The sequence below is a fragment of the Diceros bicornis genome, chromosome 12 (assembly GCF_020826845.1).
Source record: "Diceros bicornis minor isolate mBicDic1 chromosome 12, mDicBic1.mat.cur, whole genome shotgun sequence".
Classification (NCBI taxonomy): Eukaryota; Metazoa; Chordata; class Mammalia; order Perissodactyla; family Rhinocerotidae; genus Diceros; species Diceros bicornis.
This window is the reverse complement of record NC_080751.1, coordinates 57176148-57196360: the sequence shown is the minus strand read 5'-3', so window position 1 is coordinate 57196360 and position 20213 is coordinate 57176148. Positions and strand designations below refer to the sequence as shown.

General features: G+C 43.8%; 1 protein-coding gene across 14 annotated transcripts in view; it reads right to left on the bottom strand.

The window, feature by feature from the left end:
* The window catches only part of DTNB (dystrobrevin beta), a 248882-nt gene that overhangs the window by 13732 nt on the left and 214937 nt on the right, over positions 1-20213 (bottom strand). Inside the window, exon 17 of one of the 14 annotated variants that reach the window (XM_058551653.1) lies at positions 8348-8414. The exons of 12 other annotated variants lie outside the window; for them this stretch is intronic. In XM_058551653.1, the coding sequence (XP_058407636.1) occupies positions 8388-8414 (27 nt within the window). In that variant the 3' untranslated portion in view covers positions 8348-8387. Of the gene's footprint in view, positions 1-8347; positions 8415-17545; positions 17802-20213 lie in introns of those variants that run through there. One more of the 14 variants, XM_058551647.1, reaches the window with a different exon arrangement.

Sequence of the window (20213 nt, the reverse complement as noted above, 5' to 3'; positions counted from 1 at the left end):
GAAATAAGCCAGACAGAGAAAGACAAATACTGCATGGTATCAGTTATATGTGGAATCTAAAAAAAAAAGTCAAACTCATAGAAACCAGGGAGAAGAAAAGCGGTTGCCAGAGGCTGGGGGTTGGGGGATATATAGAGAGGTTGGTAAAAGGGTACAAACTTTCAGCTGTAAGATGAATAAGGTCTGATGATCTAACGTAAAATATGGTGACTAGAGGTGATAACACTGTACTGTATAACTGAAATTTCCTAAGAGAGTAGAATTTAAATGTTCTCACACACAAACACACACACACACAAAGATAAGTATGTGAGGTTAATTAACTAGATGGGGGGAATTCTTTCACCATGTATACATATATCACATCACCACAATGTATACTATAAATATCTTACAATTTTATATGTCAATTATACTTTAATAAAGCTGAAATAAAAAAATAAACTAAAAAAAGAAGAAAAGAACTTGTGTCCAGAACATATAAAGAACTCTTACAACTGAATAATAAAAAGACAAACAATCCAATTACAAAATGGGCAAAGACTTGAATAGACATTTCACCAAAGATGACGTACAAACGGGCTAATAATCATATGGAAAATGCTCAACGTGAGTAGTCCTTAGGGAAATGGAAATTGAAATCACAATGAGACACCACTTATCCACAGAAATAGCTACAATCAACAAGACTAACAAGGATGTGGGAAAACTGAAACCCCTGTATGTTGCTGACAGGACTGTAAAATAGTACAACCACTTTGGAAAACAGTTTGGCAGTTTCTTAAAATGTTAAACTTACCATATGACCCAGCAATTTCACTCCTGACTATGTATCCAAGAGAAATGAAAACATATGTCCATCTAAAACTTATACACAAATATTCATTAGCAACAGTTTAATAGCCCCAAAATGGAAATAACCCAAAAATCCATTAACAAAATGTGATTTATGCATACAATGGAATACTACAAAATCTCTTTTTGCTATTTTTACTATTGTTTAACTTTTATAATAATTTTCCATTGACAATTAAGCATGTGCTATCTCATGAAATGTCCTCTTCTATTTTTTTTTTTTTTTTTTTTTTGTGAGGAGATCAGCCCTGAGCTAACATCCGCCAATCCTCCTCTTTTTTTTGCTGAGGAAGACGGCCCTGGGCTAACATCGGTGCCTATCTTCCTCCACTTTATATGGGACGCCGCCACAGCATGGCCCACCAAGCAGTGCGTCGGTGCGCGCCCGGGATCCGAACCAGCGAACCCCGGGCCGCCGCAGCGGAGCGCGCGCACTTAACCGCTTGCGCCACCGGGCCGGCCCCTGTCCTCTTCTATTTTTGTTCATGGTTATAAACATTTATTATTTTTCACTTTTTCAGGGTATATATCTTTTCTTCCCAACTAGTTTCTAAATACCTCAGGAATCCTATTTTGGCTAGATAAAATCACATATGAATCATCGTAATTTGGGAAATCCCCTCTATCTTTTTCTCTATAATTACTATCATCCCCTGCTTTTTGGCCATTTTTATGGGAGGGGAGAAAATGATCAAGTATGAAATTCATTCCAGTTTGGAAAGTGCATATGAGCAGCCAGATCTGGCAGTCCAGCCCTAATCCAACCTACATAAGGAAGCTGGAGAGAGATGAGAGACCCTGCAGAGAAGGCAAAAAAGTCCAATGCAGTGGCCTGGCTTAGCAGACAAGTCCTAAGAGCCAGCCCAGTTTGGGATACAGCAGATCACAGAAGTGGTGGACACTGGCAAAGCCCAGGGTCTTTCCTGGGCCTCCGAGGGCTGAGGGGAGCATAACAGAGATCGTTGCTCGGGCAGTCATAAGGATGGACCCTATAGACCCAAGCAGCCAGTGGTTTTCCCATAGGCTGATACTGTGGGAGTGATGAGCCTACAGCCGTCTCTTGGTAACAGAGGAGCGAGAGCCTCGATGAGATCATGCGCAGTCCTTGGATGCTGGTGGACCCTATGAATTCAGATGCCTCAGCCACGGAGCAGGGAGTGCTGCCCGTGAGAACCAGGCCTGCCCACAGGATCGTGGTCTCAGCACAGATCAAGTTGGAGCTGTGGACACTCCTCCACCGATGCCAGAGCACCCAGCATATGTCCCCAAGGCATAGCAGCAATCTCGGGCTCAGGAAGGGGGATAACAATCTCTGAAGTGACTGGCTTCAGTTTGCCTGGAAATGCCCAGACTGTGTCCAGCTCAGACAGTGAGCACTCAAGATGGAAATTAAGCCCAGCTCAAGAAAAAAAAATTAGGGGCCAGCCAGGTGGTATAGCGGTTAAGTGCATACGCTCTGCTTTGGCGGCCTAGGGTTTGCAGGTTTGGATCCCGGGCGAACACTGACACACCGCTTGTCGAGACATGCTGTGGTGGCGTCCCATATAAAGTAGAGGAAGATGGGTACGGATGTTAGCCCAGGGCCAATCTTCCTCAGCAAAAAGAGGAGGATTGGCATTGGATGTTAGCTCAGGGCTGATCTTCCTCACAAAAAAAAAAAAATTCTTTTTGCCTGTTTATGTGGCCTGTGAACTTCAAGCTCACTTCACCGTATGACAGTTATCTGTTGTCCCCTCAGAAGGCCAACCCATCATTAAGCACATGGCAAATAACCAATAAATCCCCAATGAGATTCAGGTTAGGCATCACTGCCTGAGGACTGAAGGTCTGAGTCGCAAGACCTGAGATGAACAAATAGGATGCTTTTTAAGAATATGATACTGAACATTTGCAAATATTTTAATAGGAAAATGATGATGGGGATGAGGCAAGAGGAATGGACGGGCTGGACAGCCACATGTGGCTAAAACTCTAGGATCAGGAAACGAAACCTACTGCCCACCATCAGCTTGAAAATAATCAGGCCCTCCTCCTGGGATCATTGCCCAGCACATGCCTTCTGATGAAGATAAAAACCAGACTCCAGAAGTTGTCTTTGTTCAGAGCAGTAGAAACAGAGAAGCTAAGACTACTGGGAAGGCATTCGTTTCCCCACAGATCTCAAACTCTAGCCCTCAGCTTTAGAATCATATTGGATTAAAACAATGCTAGGTTGGAGCCGTCAGGGACTCTATGTGAATTCTGGTTCCAGCAGAGCAATACCAGTTTGGCATCCTGGGTAGGTCAGTAAATCCCAAAGATCCTGGGAGAGGCACAAATCATGCCAATTGATATGCACATATTTTAGCCAGGCCTGAGGCTGAGGGTTCAGGAAGGCTGAAAGACTGGGGTTGATCTTGGATGAGGTCTACAGTGGTGCAAGCCATGTTAACTGACTCTGCTATTAGGTGGTTTAGACACCAAAAACCAAAAAGACTGGCAACAGTTCTTTCAATCTATTGAAAGGATTGCGCTCTCTCTTGCCTTCAGGCCTCTACTTGCTGTCCTCTCTGCCAGGAACACTACTCCCCTAGTGTTGTCTGACCAGCTCCTTCTGGTCCTCTAGATGCCTGCTGCGTTGTTCCCTCCTCTAGGATCAGATTGGGTCTTCCTGAGATGCTCCCACAGAACCCTGTACTTGTGATCACAGCATTTATCTCACCTCTCAAATTTTATCTTCTTTACCATTGTGCTTACCATGTGTAAATGCTTAATGAATACTTGTTAAATGACAATGAGGTATATCAAGTTTCTGACCCTTTTTCTTCTGTAATGGAAAGTGGGAATGTAGCCAGAGCTGGCAATAATCTCCACTGAGTACTAAATCTATCAGTCATTGATAAACAAAATGACTTTAGATGAAATACTTTACCTAGACAACTCAGTGTGGTGGGCAAACCTCTGAGTTGGCCTCAATGACCCCCTCCCTATAGTCCACCCTTGTGTAATCCCCTCCCCTTGACTGTGGGCTGGGTGGAGTGACTGTGTCTAATGAATCAGGCGAATGGGATGTCACTTCAGAAATTAGGTTATAAAAGGCTGTGACTTCTGTCTTGCCCACACACACTCTCTCCTGCTTGCAGGCTCTGATGAAGCCAGCTGCCATCTTGTTGTGCTGTCTGGTGGAGAGGCCCGTGTGGCAAGGAACTGAGGATGGCTTCCAGCCATCAGCCAGCACTGAACGGAGGCCCTCAGTCCAACAACCCATGAGAAGTCCTGCTAACAACCACGTGAGCTGTTGAGCCTTGAGGTGACTGTAGCGTTGTGAGAGACCCTGACCCTAAGCTTGTCAGGACCCAGCTAAATAGCTTCTGCATTCCTGGCCCATTGAAGCTGTGAGGTAATAAATACTTGTTCTTCTAAGCCACTAGGTTTGGGGTAAGCTGTTATGCAGCAATAGGTAACTCACAGGCTAAGGTTGATTTTTTTCTTCATACATTATTAGATCAGCCCCATCTGAAAGACATTTGATAGAGGGGGAGAGACAGGGGTCATTTGGGGATATGAGAGACCAGCCCAGAGGCCCTCATGAGAGGCCAAAGATCCGAGCAAAGAAGACTGTGGGTGAGAAGAGAGAAGCAAGGATATATAATCAAGAAAAGTTTTTCCTGATTTGAGAATGTGCCTAAGCCGCTGAGCACATTAGCTTGTCTTGATGCTAAAAGTCTCACTCTCTTGACTTTGTCGATAATTACAGGACCCAGAGGCCGTTCTCTGCTGCGAATTCAATGACTCAGAAAAGGAGGAGAAGTTGCAGGCTCTGAGATGGAATCACAGCTCTCACCACCACCTCAGGATGAACACTTAAGGAAGCAGTGTAGTTCAGTGGGAAGGGCACGGCTTAGAAGATGGGAGACCTGGGATTTTCTTTTGAGTCTGCAGCACATGCATCTTAATTTTTCTGGGGCTCAGTCTTCTCATTTATAAACTGAGCAGAGTCAACTAGATGATCTCTGAAATATTTTTCTGATATAAAATCCTATGATTCTCTGACCTTCACCAAGATACCTCATCTCAGAAATGCCGAGTAATCATGGCTTTGCTTTGGTCACAACGACACTGTCAGTGAAGGATTCTCCTCTGTCGGTGAAGATGACCCTATGTCATCTCAGGGTCATACAATGGCATGTTCTACTTCTAACTTACCTTTCTCATGAGTGGAGTCAATACCAGTGATGCTAGCCCATTTAGGCCTCATGCAAATGAAGCCAGTGAGGAGGTGCAGGGAGCAGGCTACTGGACAGAGGATGGGACTATCTCAAGAAAGAGTTTGATATAAGGTCCTTCTAATTAAATGGGCACAAACTGGAGTGTACGGAGCACATATAGCGTGAGACAGTGCTTGCAGTGCAGGGCAACACTCTCGGCATGCTGACAATCACCCATGAACCCAGTCAGGGTTTTGTTCGTTCTCTGCCCTCTGGATAGGTCTGGGCCAGACAGACACACTACCAACCAATGCAGACTGGGGCACTGCATTGTGCAATTGCATCATGTCTCAAAAGCACAGATGGGTTTTATGTTCTGAGAGGCAGGCCCTCCCCATGGAGACTGCCAAGCCCTCCACTCAATGCAAACCAACTAGAATAAGTGGCACAGTGGGAGGCTAGGGGGAGGGAGCATCACAGTTGGAGCCTTGAGATTATGGGGAACCTGAGAATCACACAGAAATCGGTAAAGGTGGAGGAACTAGTCAGGTGGCTCTGGGGGATGGGGATAAACTGTCCAACGAGGGTATAAAACAATTGGGTTGCAGCTGCCAGGTAAGGGGCAGTTAGCCTGGGGAAGCTGGCTAGGGAAGCTTTGCAACACGCCACTTGGTGTTTTAAGGGTTCCTGATGCAAGGACAGTGGGATCTTGTTGTAATACAACCTATAACAAAGGCTTGAATACAACACAGGCCAATCACATGTCTAACCAATAACTAAACACAATAAATGCCCTGTAACTCAGGTTCTCTGAAGACAGAGGTCCCTTGTAGTTGGAAACAATTCTGCTGGAAAAACAGAGCTAGAGAAACGTTACAATCTAAAGAAGGTCTCTAGTCGGCTGCCTCTTCATTTCTTCTAAATCAGCAGACTCTGAGAACCTGAGGAAGCTATGTATCATGTTCCAAGAAAAGAACTCAGAAATTATGCTTATAATTTCAGAGGGTTCATGACCCCAGGTAAATAGCCTCTGTTTTAGTCCAACATTCATTTTATATTTGAGGAGACTGAGGCCTAGAGGTCACAAGGTCACAAATAAATTAGTAGAAGGGCTAAGACTGGTACCTGCGTCTTCTAATTGCTTCAAACTCTAAAAGAAACCAAAGCACACTGGGATCATGGCACAATGTTTGTGAGGCCAGAAGGAACATGGATCAGTCAAGACTCCTCATTATTGAAGCTAACCACGATTTTCGATAGGACAATTAATTTCCAATAAGAGTGAGACATGTGGGAAGGAGGATACAGTGATTATGACTCGGTCTCTTGTCTAGAACACAAATCTAACATTGGAGCCAAAACAGGTACTGAGAATGCCAGAGAAGGTGACCTGAGGACACTGATCATTCCCTACAGCTGGCATCTGAGCAGAGATAGGGACTCACATGCTGTGGCAGAGAAAGCTGGCCACACAGGGAGAAAGGCGCTGTCTTTAGCAGGAAAATGATTTGCACCATTCTTGGCCGTGTTCAGGCATCCCCAGCATGGTGCCTGGCACACAGTAGGGGCTCCATAAATATGATTTCCTCATGGAACAGGTCTGAATTTTTTATCTCCTTGCCACACATTATAGTCAGGTAATCAAGCCCAGAGAGGCTTGTGGCAAAAAGCCTGATTTTGAGACTTAATGCCCTCTATGGAGCACCGATAACTGCGCCCCCCTCCACACACACACCTCCAACTAAAACTCTGAGCTAAGCTGTTATCATGGTAACAGAAGGAGACACTTTAGTCTCTCTTTTTATCTTTCTGACTCATGGATACCTGCCAGGGAGCAGATGGACTATGTGGACAATTACCTCCATTTTGCTGCAGTGTATTTAAATTAAACAAACTGGCCTCTTTGCTGCTGATTTTCAGAGACCCTCTCAGAAAAACAAAAAAACAAAAAACAACATGGGAGAAAGGAACTGCAAGTCTGAAATTCAGGTGAAGCAACCATGAATGTATAGCGAACTGGGATGTATAAAGAATGGACTTTGTACAGTTTTTTTCTTCAGGAAAAGGTAAAAAAAAAACCCACACACTATTTTGAGCTGGTACTGGTGGTGGCTCTGCTGGGAAAATGCAGCTGTCTCACCAAATGTGGAAGCAAAGGGAGAGAGAAAGGATTATCTGATGCTGCATTGTCCGTCCTATTGCAAGATTTGAAAATAATTGCCTAACATGACAAGAGTTCAGACTGCTGGGAGTTAGGACCAGGGATGGACGCAAGCAGATGATGGAGAATAGGGGTGCAGGAGATGAGAAAGACTGTCACATGGCAGTGAGCAAAGAAGCAGGACGTGGCTCCCTCTGGGGTAAATTAGAGACAGGTAAAGAACACGCCTAGAGACATTCCTATCTTAGGGAAGGTGCCTACCTGCAAACTTAAGTGTGCCATAGCTTTTAAAGACAAACTTGGTTTCTAAACACCGGAGAGAAGGACTAAAGAGTTTCATGATGGCTCTCTTCTCTTACCACCATTAATGCTCATTTATCTATAGTGTGTCTGTTGGAAGGACAGGGCCACCAAAAAGTCTGCCAGGAAGTCCCCCTGAGGGTGACCTGGTTGTTCCCAGAGGAAACTCTGGGCTTACACATAACCTGTCATTCACTGTGGTGGCTCGTGGGCTCAGCTGCGATGGACAGGAAACAGCTATCGGAGAACAGCTGGATATTTTGTGATCACGGTGTTGGCAACGGTAGAAGGTTACGGTTCTCGATCTTCATGATTCTGTCCCTATTCAAGTCAAACTAAATTACACAGAAGACAAAGCTTACCCCAAGCCTTAAAGGGGTGGAGGGCACGGTGTCTAGTTATCTTTCTTAGTGGAAGGAGGAAAGCATATTAAGTTCCTGAGACAAGGAACAACCTATTAAAACTCACCATAAACCCAACATCAAAAGAAAGTTGAAATTTTAACTTTTAGATAGGGAAGCTCATAAATTCCAAGACTAGAATTACCCTCTTTCTGTTTGTTTCTCATAGTTTGCCCAGCTCTGTTTGAAAATGGTATCCCATTAGTTCTCACTGCACGATTTCAAAGCCAGTTCTCAGCAAAATGATCAAGGACCTCATTGAGGGAAAAATCCTTATAAAATGAGTACCAAACACTCAGACTGCATATTAGAAACAAAAAGAGGACAGGCTCCCAGGAGAGCGTGGTCCTTATTCAGATGGCTAAATCAGTGATCAAGCAGGCAGCCAGAACCTATCAGTGATATTTTAAAAATTCATTGAGTCCAATTTAAATGCTACTTACAGGTAGGCAAAACTTGTGTGGTGAGGCAGGGCAGCCTTATTCAACACCATTCCTCTTGGTTGAGTCCCTGTTACACATAATACAGAGGTTATAGTCCAGGCCTTGCAGTCAGATGGACCTAGTTTGGATTCCAGCTCTGCCATTTACTTGCTGTGTGATCTTGGGCAACTTACTTAACCTCTCTGCATCTCAGATTCTTCATGTGTGTAACAGAGGTTGGTGAGGATAAACATAAAATGCTTCACACACCAGCTCAATAGACTACTACCTCCCATTAGTCTACTTTGAAAGGTGTTGGGGAGCTGTGAAGGGGCAATGTCTCAACTCGCAGCCTCCTGAGGTAGTTGGGTATGTACGTAGCTGGCATACAGAAGGGGAAGAAACTGGTGCCTTAGTAGAGGTACAAAGGAAAAGAAGCACGGAAGCGAGAGGGATTACCTGACTGTCTGAAACAGGGAAGGTTTCACAGCAGAGGTGACATCTGGGAGTATCGTGAAGGTATGATTTCAACAGGCAGAAAAGGCTCGGGAAGGGCATCCAGGTGAGGAAAGAGCACGGACAGAAGCCCCCGGGCCTGCGGGGAGGCTGCGTATGGGGGAGAAGGAGCAGTGTGGGGAGGCTAGTATGTAGGGAACACAGAAGATATGTGGTGGGAAAAGAGAAGTGTGGGCCACAACCACCATGAACTGTAAACAAATGGTGATCAAGTTTACCTACTAGGCCCTAGACAGGCAAACTATAGCTCAAGGCAAAATTCAGCTCACCACCTGTCTTCTTACACTTCATGATCTAAGAATGGTTTTTACATTTTTAAATGGTTATGTGAGTACCTACACAATATCTTTGATTTGGCTCACGAAGCCTGGAATATTTACTACCTAACCTTTTAAGAAGAAGCTTGCTGACCCCCGCTATAGGCAATGGAGAGGGAGCTAGTAAAGGTTTCTGAGGAGGGAACGGTAGGGTCAGGGTGGTCTGTACTTAGGAACCTGGCTCTGGGGCAATGTGAAGCAGGGACTGAGAAGCAAGAGACAGGAAATAGGTGACCTATTAAGAGGCTTTTCCAATAGATCAAGGGACAGATGATGGAGGCTGGAATGAAGAATGGTGATGGGAATTGAAAGGAACAGAGAAATATAAGCAAGCTTTTGGAGAAAAAATTGACTAGCCTTTGGCAAGCGAGTGGGAAGAGCAGAAGACTGGAAGAGAGCATGTGCACAGGGAGCGCTGGCAACAACATTAACAGAAGCAGGAAATATGGACAGAGGAGTGATGTGGGGAAGGTGACTAGAAATCTTTTACCATCCATCCCATATCTAAATCTCACAATAAGGGATTCTGAGAATGCCTCGGGGGCTCAGAGAAAGGTTCACTGGGATCAGGGCTGTGCTTCTTAATTGTGGGCAATTTTAGCTGCTAGAGACCTGGTGGGGAGGGCTACTACTGGAATTTAGTAGGTAGAGGTCAAGGATGCTGCTAAACATCCTGCAATGCATAGGATAGCCTCCTCCCCCAGAAAAAAGAGTTATTTGGCCCCAAATGTCAATAGTGCTGTGGATGAGAAACCTGGCTGAGGGACACTCAGAGTCAATGAGGTCCTATGGAGTAAGGCCTGTCCAGGGCTTCAAGGCAGTGAGCTACTGTGGAAGGAAGGGCAGGCCACCAGTAGCTTCACATTAGGTTAGAACCTTCAAGGGGCCCAACAAGAAACTCTCATTTCTTTTGTACATTTGGGAGACGTCCCGGGGGCAGCTATAGGCCTGAGAGTCTCCTAGAGTCTCTCTTGGCTTCCTGAGGTCTGAGCTGGTTAAATATAGGAGTTGAAATTTGAAATGTGAAAGCCGTGAATAAATAGCAAATGTTATATATATATTTAAGTTAATAAGAATACATAATAATAAAAGCACTGAAGGATTTATGGTCAGCCAGCTTTCTAGAGCAGTGGTGAGTTGGCATGGATTCTTATTAAAAGTACCACTTTAGCTGCAGTTAACTGTCTCTCTGCATTGCCTCTAATTTAACATGCCTTTACTTTTCTTCCTTCCTTTTTTTTTTTTTAAAGCATTGGGGCATCTATACGGCAGCTCCAAAGGAGAGTAATTCTACTTGCCAAATTACGATTAGCAGCAAATGGAGAAGAGTGCAAGAGAGTCTATTGTACCCTTTATAACATACTTCTTTTAGGTGAAACTAAGCAGATGTTCATTTCAGTTAAGGACTCCAGGCTAGGAAACTCCCTACCTTGGCATTGCTGTTAATATGGAACATCAGAACCAGCCTGCGGTCAGCTATAAAACCCTAGAGATCAGCTATAAAACCCTAGAGATTGATAGAGCATCAGGATTTGAGGATATGACTCAAATCCTTAGAGACACTCTCAAAATGAAGGGTCACAGATCCAATCCTATGCCAAGAGAGGACGTTGGGATGAGGTCTGAAAGAGAGTGGTAGGGATTCCTGTCCTCCTGTGGGAGGTATGGCCAAGAATCCCGGAGATAAGCCATGGGAGAGGGCTTCGTGGAAGCAGCTGACGTTTTCTTAGGATGCTTTCTTTTGTCTGGAAGAGTGGGAGGTATAAGGATATCATGAATAAACCCTGGGGAAGGAGTTGGTCATCGAAATAAAGCCCAGGCATGAAGTGAGGCCAGAGGGTTTCACAGTCACAAAAGGAGACACCAGTCAAATGAACTCAGCTGGACTTCCGTAGACCCTTCTTGGTTTATAGCCTTTCCCCTATATACCAATTGGTACCAGTGATGAAAGGATCAAAGAATTGTGGAGTTGGAAGTTTATAAATGGGGAAACTGAGGCTTGTAGAGGTAATGTGCATGTTCAGATAGAAAAGAAATGGGTTTTTGTCAACAAGGTTCTAAGAGTCAGAAGAGCAATCCATTTGTGTGTAATTCAATAAGACAGATTAAAGAGTTAACTCCTTCCTTCATTGAGGTGAGGTTACTCAGCGGGTGTGGGCTGAGGAGGTTGGACAAGACAAAGACCCTTTTTTAGAGCTGTCTGCACTCTATTACCCTACTGAAAATTTCATTTCCAAGGCTGCTGATAACTTCCTTATTGTCAAGTCCAGGGGTTCTTTGTCTTACTGTCTTATTAACTTTCTCCTCTTGCAACTTTCTGGGCTTCTATGAGAATCCACAATCCTACCCCTCCTACCTCCTCTTTCTTCTTTTTGTCTACTATGGGTTTTCCCTAAGGCTCATGTTTATGGTTTCAACTCTAGTTTTATGTTGAAGACTTCCAAATCTACAATGCTAGCCCTGTCTTCCCACTGAAATCCCAGTTGGGTATCCCCAAAAATCTAGGAGACCAGACAAAAAGCCTGACTGCTGCCTATTCTTTGTAACTCAGTATGTTCAAAATCAGGTCAAAGTTCCCTTCCTAGAACCCAGATCATCTCTCCATTTTTACTTTTTCAGTCAGTGGTACCCATCATTTTCCCAGCTTCTCAGGCTCAAAACCTAGAACTCATCTTTCACTCATTCTTTTCTGTTGATGCTTTGCTGAGACTCAGACTGCAGTACGCAGGGGGAAATACTGTTGTCCTAGGAATTCAATATTCCTCCAGTGGAAGGCGAATTTCTCCAGCTTGGTGTGTAGAGACTTTTCCTGGAGACCCTGGTGGACAGTTTTCATATGTTGTATGCATTCTGGTCAGGAAAGGAAAAGACAGAAATATAGTACAGGAGGGAAATAAAAAAGCAGGTAGGAAAATCTCTCAGCTCATCAATGATGCGAGTGATGAAAAATATTGGGGGTGCTGCAAAGACCTGAAAGCTACTTCCCCTTATATCTTCAGACTGTAAACTCTTTGCAGGTGTTTAAGGAGTTTTGGAAGAGTGAAATACAAATACCTAATTTTAATACTGTAATGATATTTACTCTTTTGGGGAAACAATCAAATAAAAATAAAACAAAACGACAAACTGCCAGGTTCCTATATTGAGTACAGGAGCTGAGACTGATGAACCAGCACACTCTGCAGACTTTCACGAGGCCATTTATGTGCAGTTAGCACTGGCAGATAGTCTACATATCTAGACTAGGACTGGGACCCAGGCTGAAGATTTGTGGCAAAGCCATATAGTACAGCACATTGATCTTTGTTTACCAAAAGACATCTGTGGAATTTGCAAACTTAGGAGGGCAGCAGTGGTGCCTAAGGCTCAGAATATCAATGACCTGGCTTGTGTTTCTGTATTTAGGGCATCATGCCAACTATGAAATAATTGTCATACTATTTGAGGGTGGGATTTGTGTAGGATTTCTCTTGTTATCCTCCAAAAGGTCAGGCTCACCAACCTTGAACATACGTAGTAAGGCACTGCTGAATAAATAAATGAATGGCAATTCCTTGCCTTTCAGGAAGAAGTAGACTCGGGTTTCTATTTCAGAGTATGGTGAGGCCAGAGAGTCCAGAAGATTTTGGAGGCATGTGAATCTGAATCACTTCCCAACGAGATTGTGTCCAAAGGTTAAATGAACCAGGAGGGGAAATGAACATCAAGCGGTTCACCAATAATCTCTTTAATAGACAAAGAGAAGATTTCTATTTGCTGTTGTACAGTTTTTTTTTTAAAGTACTTTCTCTTAAACTTACAAAGTTAATATACATGACTTTTATTGGAGCCCTCATAGGTTAACCATGGCTAACTAAATATTGAGTGCCCTTCCTCTGAGGTGTATTTGGTGGAGCTGCCGCCAGAGATGGGGGCTTCCGAGAGCCAGCCCACACTACGCTTTCTTTGGTATATTTGCAGTGGGTTATTTGTCTGGTTCTAGAAATCAAAAAGGGCATAAGGCAAGATCCCACTTGACATCCCTACTGACTGAAGTAAAGAGGGGTCCCAAGTGTGGCAATGTTCTCTTAGCAGAATTCCGAAGATTCCTCTAATTCCATAATTCTCCGAGTACCACCTATATAACCCTCTGGACCATCACCCTTCTACTAACCTGGGTCAAGGGCAATGCCTGTGGGAGTCCCCATCCTTATATATGACTGTCTAAAGTTATAGTCTTTAAGTCTGATGTTGATCTGCATATAAAAGGTAATGATCTCCTACTAGGAGGATTCAGAGGAAGGTTTAAGAAAACACAACCTTCATGAATAAACTGAACCCCTTTGCCTTAGATAGCTCACTTTATTTGGTGTTAGCGATCCAGCAATGAAATTTTATGGTATACTGAGTCACTGGGAAAAATGCAACCCTCAGACGTCCCTAGAATGAATTTATACAATCTGAAATCCCTCCAGACTAAGGTTAGGATACTGTTTGACCTAGGCTGGAGTAGCCCATAGTTCAAGTGTGCCAGTGGTGGTAGACACGATTGCCAGCAGAGTCCTCGTCAGTCTGCTGCCCATATATGCCCCTTTGTAACCTGCTGCTAAATCCCATAACCACGTTTCTCATTGGGGGCACTGGGGTTTTACTGAGCAATGCTCAAAATATTTTCAAATGATAACAAATAACTATAGATATCCTGCATTTTACAGATTATCTGTGTCAAAAAAAGAGAGGATGATTTATTCTACACAATCAGTATCTGTTCTTTAGATGGAAATAATAATAGAGTTAATAATAAAAGTACTAATTTATTAGCTTGGTGTTCCTATTCTTTTGGTAACACTTAAATTAGTTTTTCTGATTTCTTTTCGTAAAGGACATTTCTGAACCATCGTCGAGTCTCCTGAATGGATCTACCTTGAGCAAAATTACTGCCAGAGGTACTCAAATCGGTTATGCCCCTTACAATTAATAAACTTATGAATTCACACTGCTTTTAAGTCAAAATCTTGTCAATTTGGTTAATACTTGTTTTCCTTTAGCAACTATTTATGGGGTATCTGCTGTGTGGCAGGCACTGGGCTGGGAGCTGGGGCTGTAGTGTGAAAAAGGCAGACAAGGTCCTTTAATTACAGTCTGATGATTATCATGGGCCTGATTAACCCTGACTCAACTGATACAATCTCATTCTTGAGCCTGTTAAACTGTAGGGTGCATCGTGAGTTGAACAGTCACTCGGTGAAGTCTTATCTGAAACAGCCAGGCAGTTCTGCTCTTAATTATAACTCTTGGATCTGAGAAAAGAGAAGGGAAGGAGAAAAGGAGGGAGGGAGGAAAAACAGAAGAATTATCAATTGAGGCACTAATGCCACTCAAAGCCCTGGAAAAGCAGCTGAGGCTGAAGGTACAACCATATCACCAAAGCTTTTAAAGTCACAGTTATTACCCATTTCTCTCCAATTCCTCCAAAGCCAATCCCTCAAGGGGAAAGAAGAAGATGGACTATATGAATAATTCTCTATAATGGATTTACAGAGCCAGTTTTGGGAAGCACGTCTAGTAAATTCTTCATTTTTTTTTTTTTTTTTTTGTGAGGAGATCAGCCCTGAGCTAACATCTGCCAATCCTCCTCCTCTTTTTTTTTTTTTTTGCTGAGGAAGACGGCCCTGGGCTAACATCGGTGCCCATCTTCCTCCACTTTATATGGGACGCCACCACAGCATGGCTTACCAAGCAGTGCGTCGGTGCGCGCCCGGGATCCGAACCAGCGAACCCCGGGCCGCCGCAGCGGAGCGCGCGCACTTAACCGCTTGCGCCACCGGGCCGGCCCCTAAATTCTTCATTTTAAAAGTCTTTTACAATTATTTTATTACCCATATACAGTAATACATTTTGATAGGGAAGAAATTAAACTACACCAGCCAGAACCCAGGAGGAAGAAAGGGTTACAACTTAGCTCTGTGTTAAATACTTTTTGGTGTCTCATTCATTAATGACAATGATTAAAGCAGAAGGGCTGGTTCTAAAGTTTTATAGTCTTTTCAGCTGTACATGTTAAAAACACTGTTGAGGGGCCGGCCCGGTGGCACAAGCAGTTAAGTGCACGCTCTCTGCTGCAGCGGCCCGGGGTTCACGGGTTCGGATCCCGGGCACACACCAACGCACTGCTTGTCAGGCCATGCTGTGGCGGCGTCCCACATAAAGTGGAGGAAGATGGGCACGGATGTTAGCCCAGGGCCAGTCTTCCTTAAGCAAAAAAAGGAGGAGGATTGGCAGATGTTAGCACAGGGCTGATCTCCTCACAGAAAAACAAAAAAAGAAAAAACAAAAACACTGTTGAACTATGGAAAGCCATTCAGTTCAAATTTGAGCCTCAGAGCTGAGCCTTAGGTGGGTCCAGTTTAAACCTGTGATGTGGACAGAGGCTATTTCTCTCTATATCCACAGAGCACAATGTCTTACTTCATACCATAGTGGGGAAAGATGAAGAAAAAACAGTTTGTACAATTCAGGCCATGGACAGTCCTATGAGTCTGCAAGGACTATGTCATGAGCTCAGAACCTTGACCGTGGAGAACGCCTAAGACATGCACACAGGTGGCTTGTTAGTGGCAGGCTCTGGCAGTCTGGGTCTAGCTTCTTATTTTGCCAATTTCAAGGGGATGATGATCTCACACAGAATCAAAGGCCACTGAAATGAACGTGTTATTCAATCCCCTGTCTGATCAAGGTCAGCTTTAAATTGACCTGAGAAATAATATACCAGAGAGGCAATTTCTGGTTCTTGGATTACACGGTAATCCATAAGATTTTTTAAAAATAAAATGTCTATTGGAAGCTCTATTGCTACCATTAAAATGAATATCCCTAATATCTGCCCTCTTCTGAAAGAGAGTTCTCAGGCAACGTGTAGGGTGGTCCTGATTATGAGCTTTACTCTGGGCTGGCACATTCAGAGAGGGCTCAGGAGATGCTACTCTGGGTGGATTGTTGAAGGAAGTTCCCAGCAAGTGGTTTCAGCTGTGAAGCACATCTCTGGGGTGTAGAGGGGTGAAGAGGAGGAGGGGAACACTGATGGTCCGCAACTACAGGTGAGGTAATGCCCTGGATAAGCAGGAAGGGTCAATAGCAAGGGGATGAGACTGTGAGGAAAGGAGTGGGAGAAGGGAGCAGGAGGACAGATGTTCTCTTTCCTTCCCTCCAACACAATCTCATTCATCCTCCTCCTTATGGTAGGCATTACCAGCACCTGCTTCTCTGCTTCTTCTAAGCAAACTGGAGTACACTTCCCTGCCCTCCTTGAAGTTAAGTGTGGTCACGTGACTTGCTCTGGCCAATGAAATGGAGTGGAAGTGATGTGTGTCACTTCCTGGTAGAAGCGTTTAACAGGCTGGGCTTGACTTCCCAGCTGGTCTTCTGCTTTGCCCATCTGAATATAACTATTGATACGGAAGTGCTATAAAATCAAAGCAATAAACTATGTGTGAATGAGGAAGAAAACAAAACCAAATGAAGCAAAAGCAAAACCAAACAAACTTTTGTTACGTTTAAGACATTGAGATTACTGGGTTATTAGCAATCCCAACACCATACTGGGTCTTCTCTCCCTCTTTCTGACAGGCTGTCTCTCCCTCATTCCTTTCCTGCCTCCTCCTCTCACTATCTATCTCTTCCTTCCCTTCCTCTCCACTTTATGATTCCATTGCTCTCCTAACCAGAATAGTAAATATAACATTTTGTGTTCTTATTCTTAATCTAAAACACGGATAAATTTGTTTTTTGGAAAAAAAAATGAGTAAGTTTTTTGAATTAAACATTTCATATTTCTCTTAAAAAAAAAAGCCCTGAGGTAAATTAAAAATCATCTTACCTTGTGTAAAAAAAATGTATGCGTTGAAAACCTCACTATGTTATATTAGCATATGGTGTTACTATTGTGTATAGGCTCTCAATTGATTTTCTTGTGTGGGTCAGTGGCTATTAGGAAAAATAAAAATAAACATAAACCTTCCCTAAACGCCATGCAACAGTCGTGCAGCTCAGAAAAACCAGAGCTCCCTGTGGAGTGGGCTCTGAACAGGAAATCACTTACAGCATAATCAGTCACTTACTTTTCAATGGTAACTTTGTTACGAAGGCTACTGGAGCTGGAGCATCCAGAAGCCTGTTCAAGACTAAGGGACATGTGAAGTTTGCAAAAGAACAACTTGTTTTCATGCACAATCATTCATGACATAGTATTTAGACCTGAGGTCACCCCCACCACCCCAAAAATTGTTTCAAGCAATTAAAGTCACTCTAGACACGAAGCAACAGAGAATGCAAGACCAGGAAAATGCAATTATAGCCTGGCTAATCATGCATATTTAAATAAACACGACAGATGTGTACTTTGAAAAAAAAGTCAACAAGCTCTGGTTTCAAAGAGAACATGCTCTACTAGGTAAACATGTCATGGACTTTTAGGCCATTTTATAGCACCATGGAGAGACCTGCTGAGGGTTTTACACATAACCAATTCTGCAGAGATGAACTTGTGCAGGGAGGAGAGGAGAAAGTATGTAACAGTTCCATGAGGAAAAGAAGAACATGCAAAAGGAGCCAGAATCAGGTGGAGAATTCTGAAGTTCACTTACTGCCTGCTTTTGCTCTTCCTCCTAGAGGTGTTGAAGACGAAAAAAAGGCAGAGGGAAAAACGGAGAGAGATTAATGCCCATCACCACAAACATTTGGAAGAAATGATAGAAGAATCAGGCAAACCAGGCTAGGCCCATGGGTTCAGAGATCAAAGGCCCTGACCACCATCAGAACATCAGAGCAAATGGCAGGCCTCTGCCCCATCCAATTCATTAAATGCTAACTTCTAGAGTTGCAAGGGAAGAACCTTAGAAGCCAGCTAGTCCAACTTCCTCATTTACAGATGAAAAAGGCCTAGAGAGGCTGACTTGCCCAAGGCCACACAGCTATTTAGGGTACACTGAAAGAAGCAGCTCAACCATGACTCCAAAGCCCAATAATCATTCTACTTCACCATTCACAATATTCACATGTGTTTAGGTGCATTTCTCTAAGCCAGTGGTTCTCAAAGTGTGGAACACAGACCACCACCAGCAGCAGCATCACCTAGAAACTTGTCAGAGATGCAAATTTTGGGCCCCACCCTAGACGAACTGAAACAAAACTCTGGGGGTGGGGCGCAGCAATGTGTTTCATGAGCCTTTCAGCTGATTCTGCCGCCTGCTAGTTGGAGAACCATTGCTCTAAGAACTTCCCAACAACTAGCAATTCCACTTGATCACAGATTCTCTTATTTAGTCCCCTCCTCTTCACTGCTTTTGGACGGCTTTGTGTTTTTTTCCAAGGATGCACACGCATCCCCCTTCCTCCAACAAACTGGAAACTGCTTCAGGGCCCTGAGAGGCCTTTCAAAAAGAATTCTCGACCTCAGTGTTTCATTAATTCAATACAGCTTCATTTAGTACTTATTGTGCACAAAGCACTGGAAACATGAAGATAAGGTGTGATCGCTGTCTTTTAGAGCCTTACAGTGATGGTGTGCAGAGTAGGCACTTGCTGACTATCAGCTATCAGCATGCACCACAGGCACTGTGGAAAGCAGCACAATGAAGATGAGATAAACACTTCTGAGTTTCTGCTCAGTCCTTTGCTCCTCAGCTACTATGTTTTAATTGGTCTCTTCGCTTCCTCTTTCTGTGCCATTTCGCCAATAACCATGGTCAGGGAGCCTCTACTCTCTGCACCAAGTACGCAAATCTAAAAGCTGTTGCAATGGTTCTATTTAAATTGGATCCATCCGCACAGGCAGTCTTTACTGAACATGTGTGTAGGAAGTCTTAGGAATGCATGAGTGCTTCTCAGTCTGCAGATCTGGGTGCAATGGCGAGAATGATTTCAGTAAAGCCAGGGAATTACAAAAGGGAGAGGGGAAGTAAAAATTTGGAGGAAGTAAATTTTATTCTTGCAACGGAGAGACATGGACTAGAAATTAAATGGGTACCAAGAAATCTCTTGAGGAGACTCCATCTCAGCATAGGAAGATGTTCTTCATAATCAAAGCCAGCTGCTAGATGCCTGACCAAACCTAAATGCACAGGAGCCCAGGCACAGAGGGCCCTGAGCATTAGCTGAGTTCCCCTTAAGAAGTCAGAGTCTTGGCATTTGTATCTGCATGCCTGGCTCCAGGTGGAAGGGGTTAGAGTTTTGCAAGTGGGAAGCGATCTCCCTTTCTACCCAAGCTTCCCTGTGGGGCATAACACTTTTCCTCCATTCACTAGGCAGGGCAAACAGCCGTAGAAGATTATCAAACAATTTAAAAACGCGTTTTTATTGCTAGCCCTAAGAGGTAAAAAGGAAACTGAAAGGGTGGGGGAGGTCTGGGGCAATCCCAACAGGCTGAAATTGCATCTGAGGTCAAAAGACCATATGTAATTTCTTAGAACTGTTTCTAAGACACCTCCCTACTTTCACTGTTCCCTCCAGGGTTTGATATTGGTTCAACAGAATAGGGAAATTTCAGAAAACGATGTTTCATGTTTGCACATTTGGTGACTCTGATATAGTGTGCCCAAAGACACGAAATCATTACAGTTTGCAGTCGACAACGTGTCAGGTTAGGGTGGGGAGGGTGGACAGAGCAGCGTTTTCAGGACTTGGAGGCTTCCCACGTGCACTGTGATTGGGAGGGTGTGGACTTTGGCTAAGTGTTACTTAGGATGGTGTTGTATAATTTAAACTCAAGGAAGGTTATTCAGATAAAGCCTCGAAGGCTCTGTCAACACAGTGAACAGGTCAGATATAAGGTCTTAGAACCTTTTTGTTATCCATTAGTCAGTTGGGGTCAGTAAACATTGACTGATGACAAGGCATAGGAGCCAGCTTGATTTAAAGGGGGTAATAATACCTTAATTATCAAATACAAATCCAGAACTGCTTATGTTACCTAAAAACACGTGAGACACTTCCACATGGGGATGTCTGGCTAGGTGTCCAAACTAATGCCATAGCCACTATAGTCATCTCTATAAAAATTTACATTCGAAACCTCATTT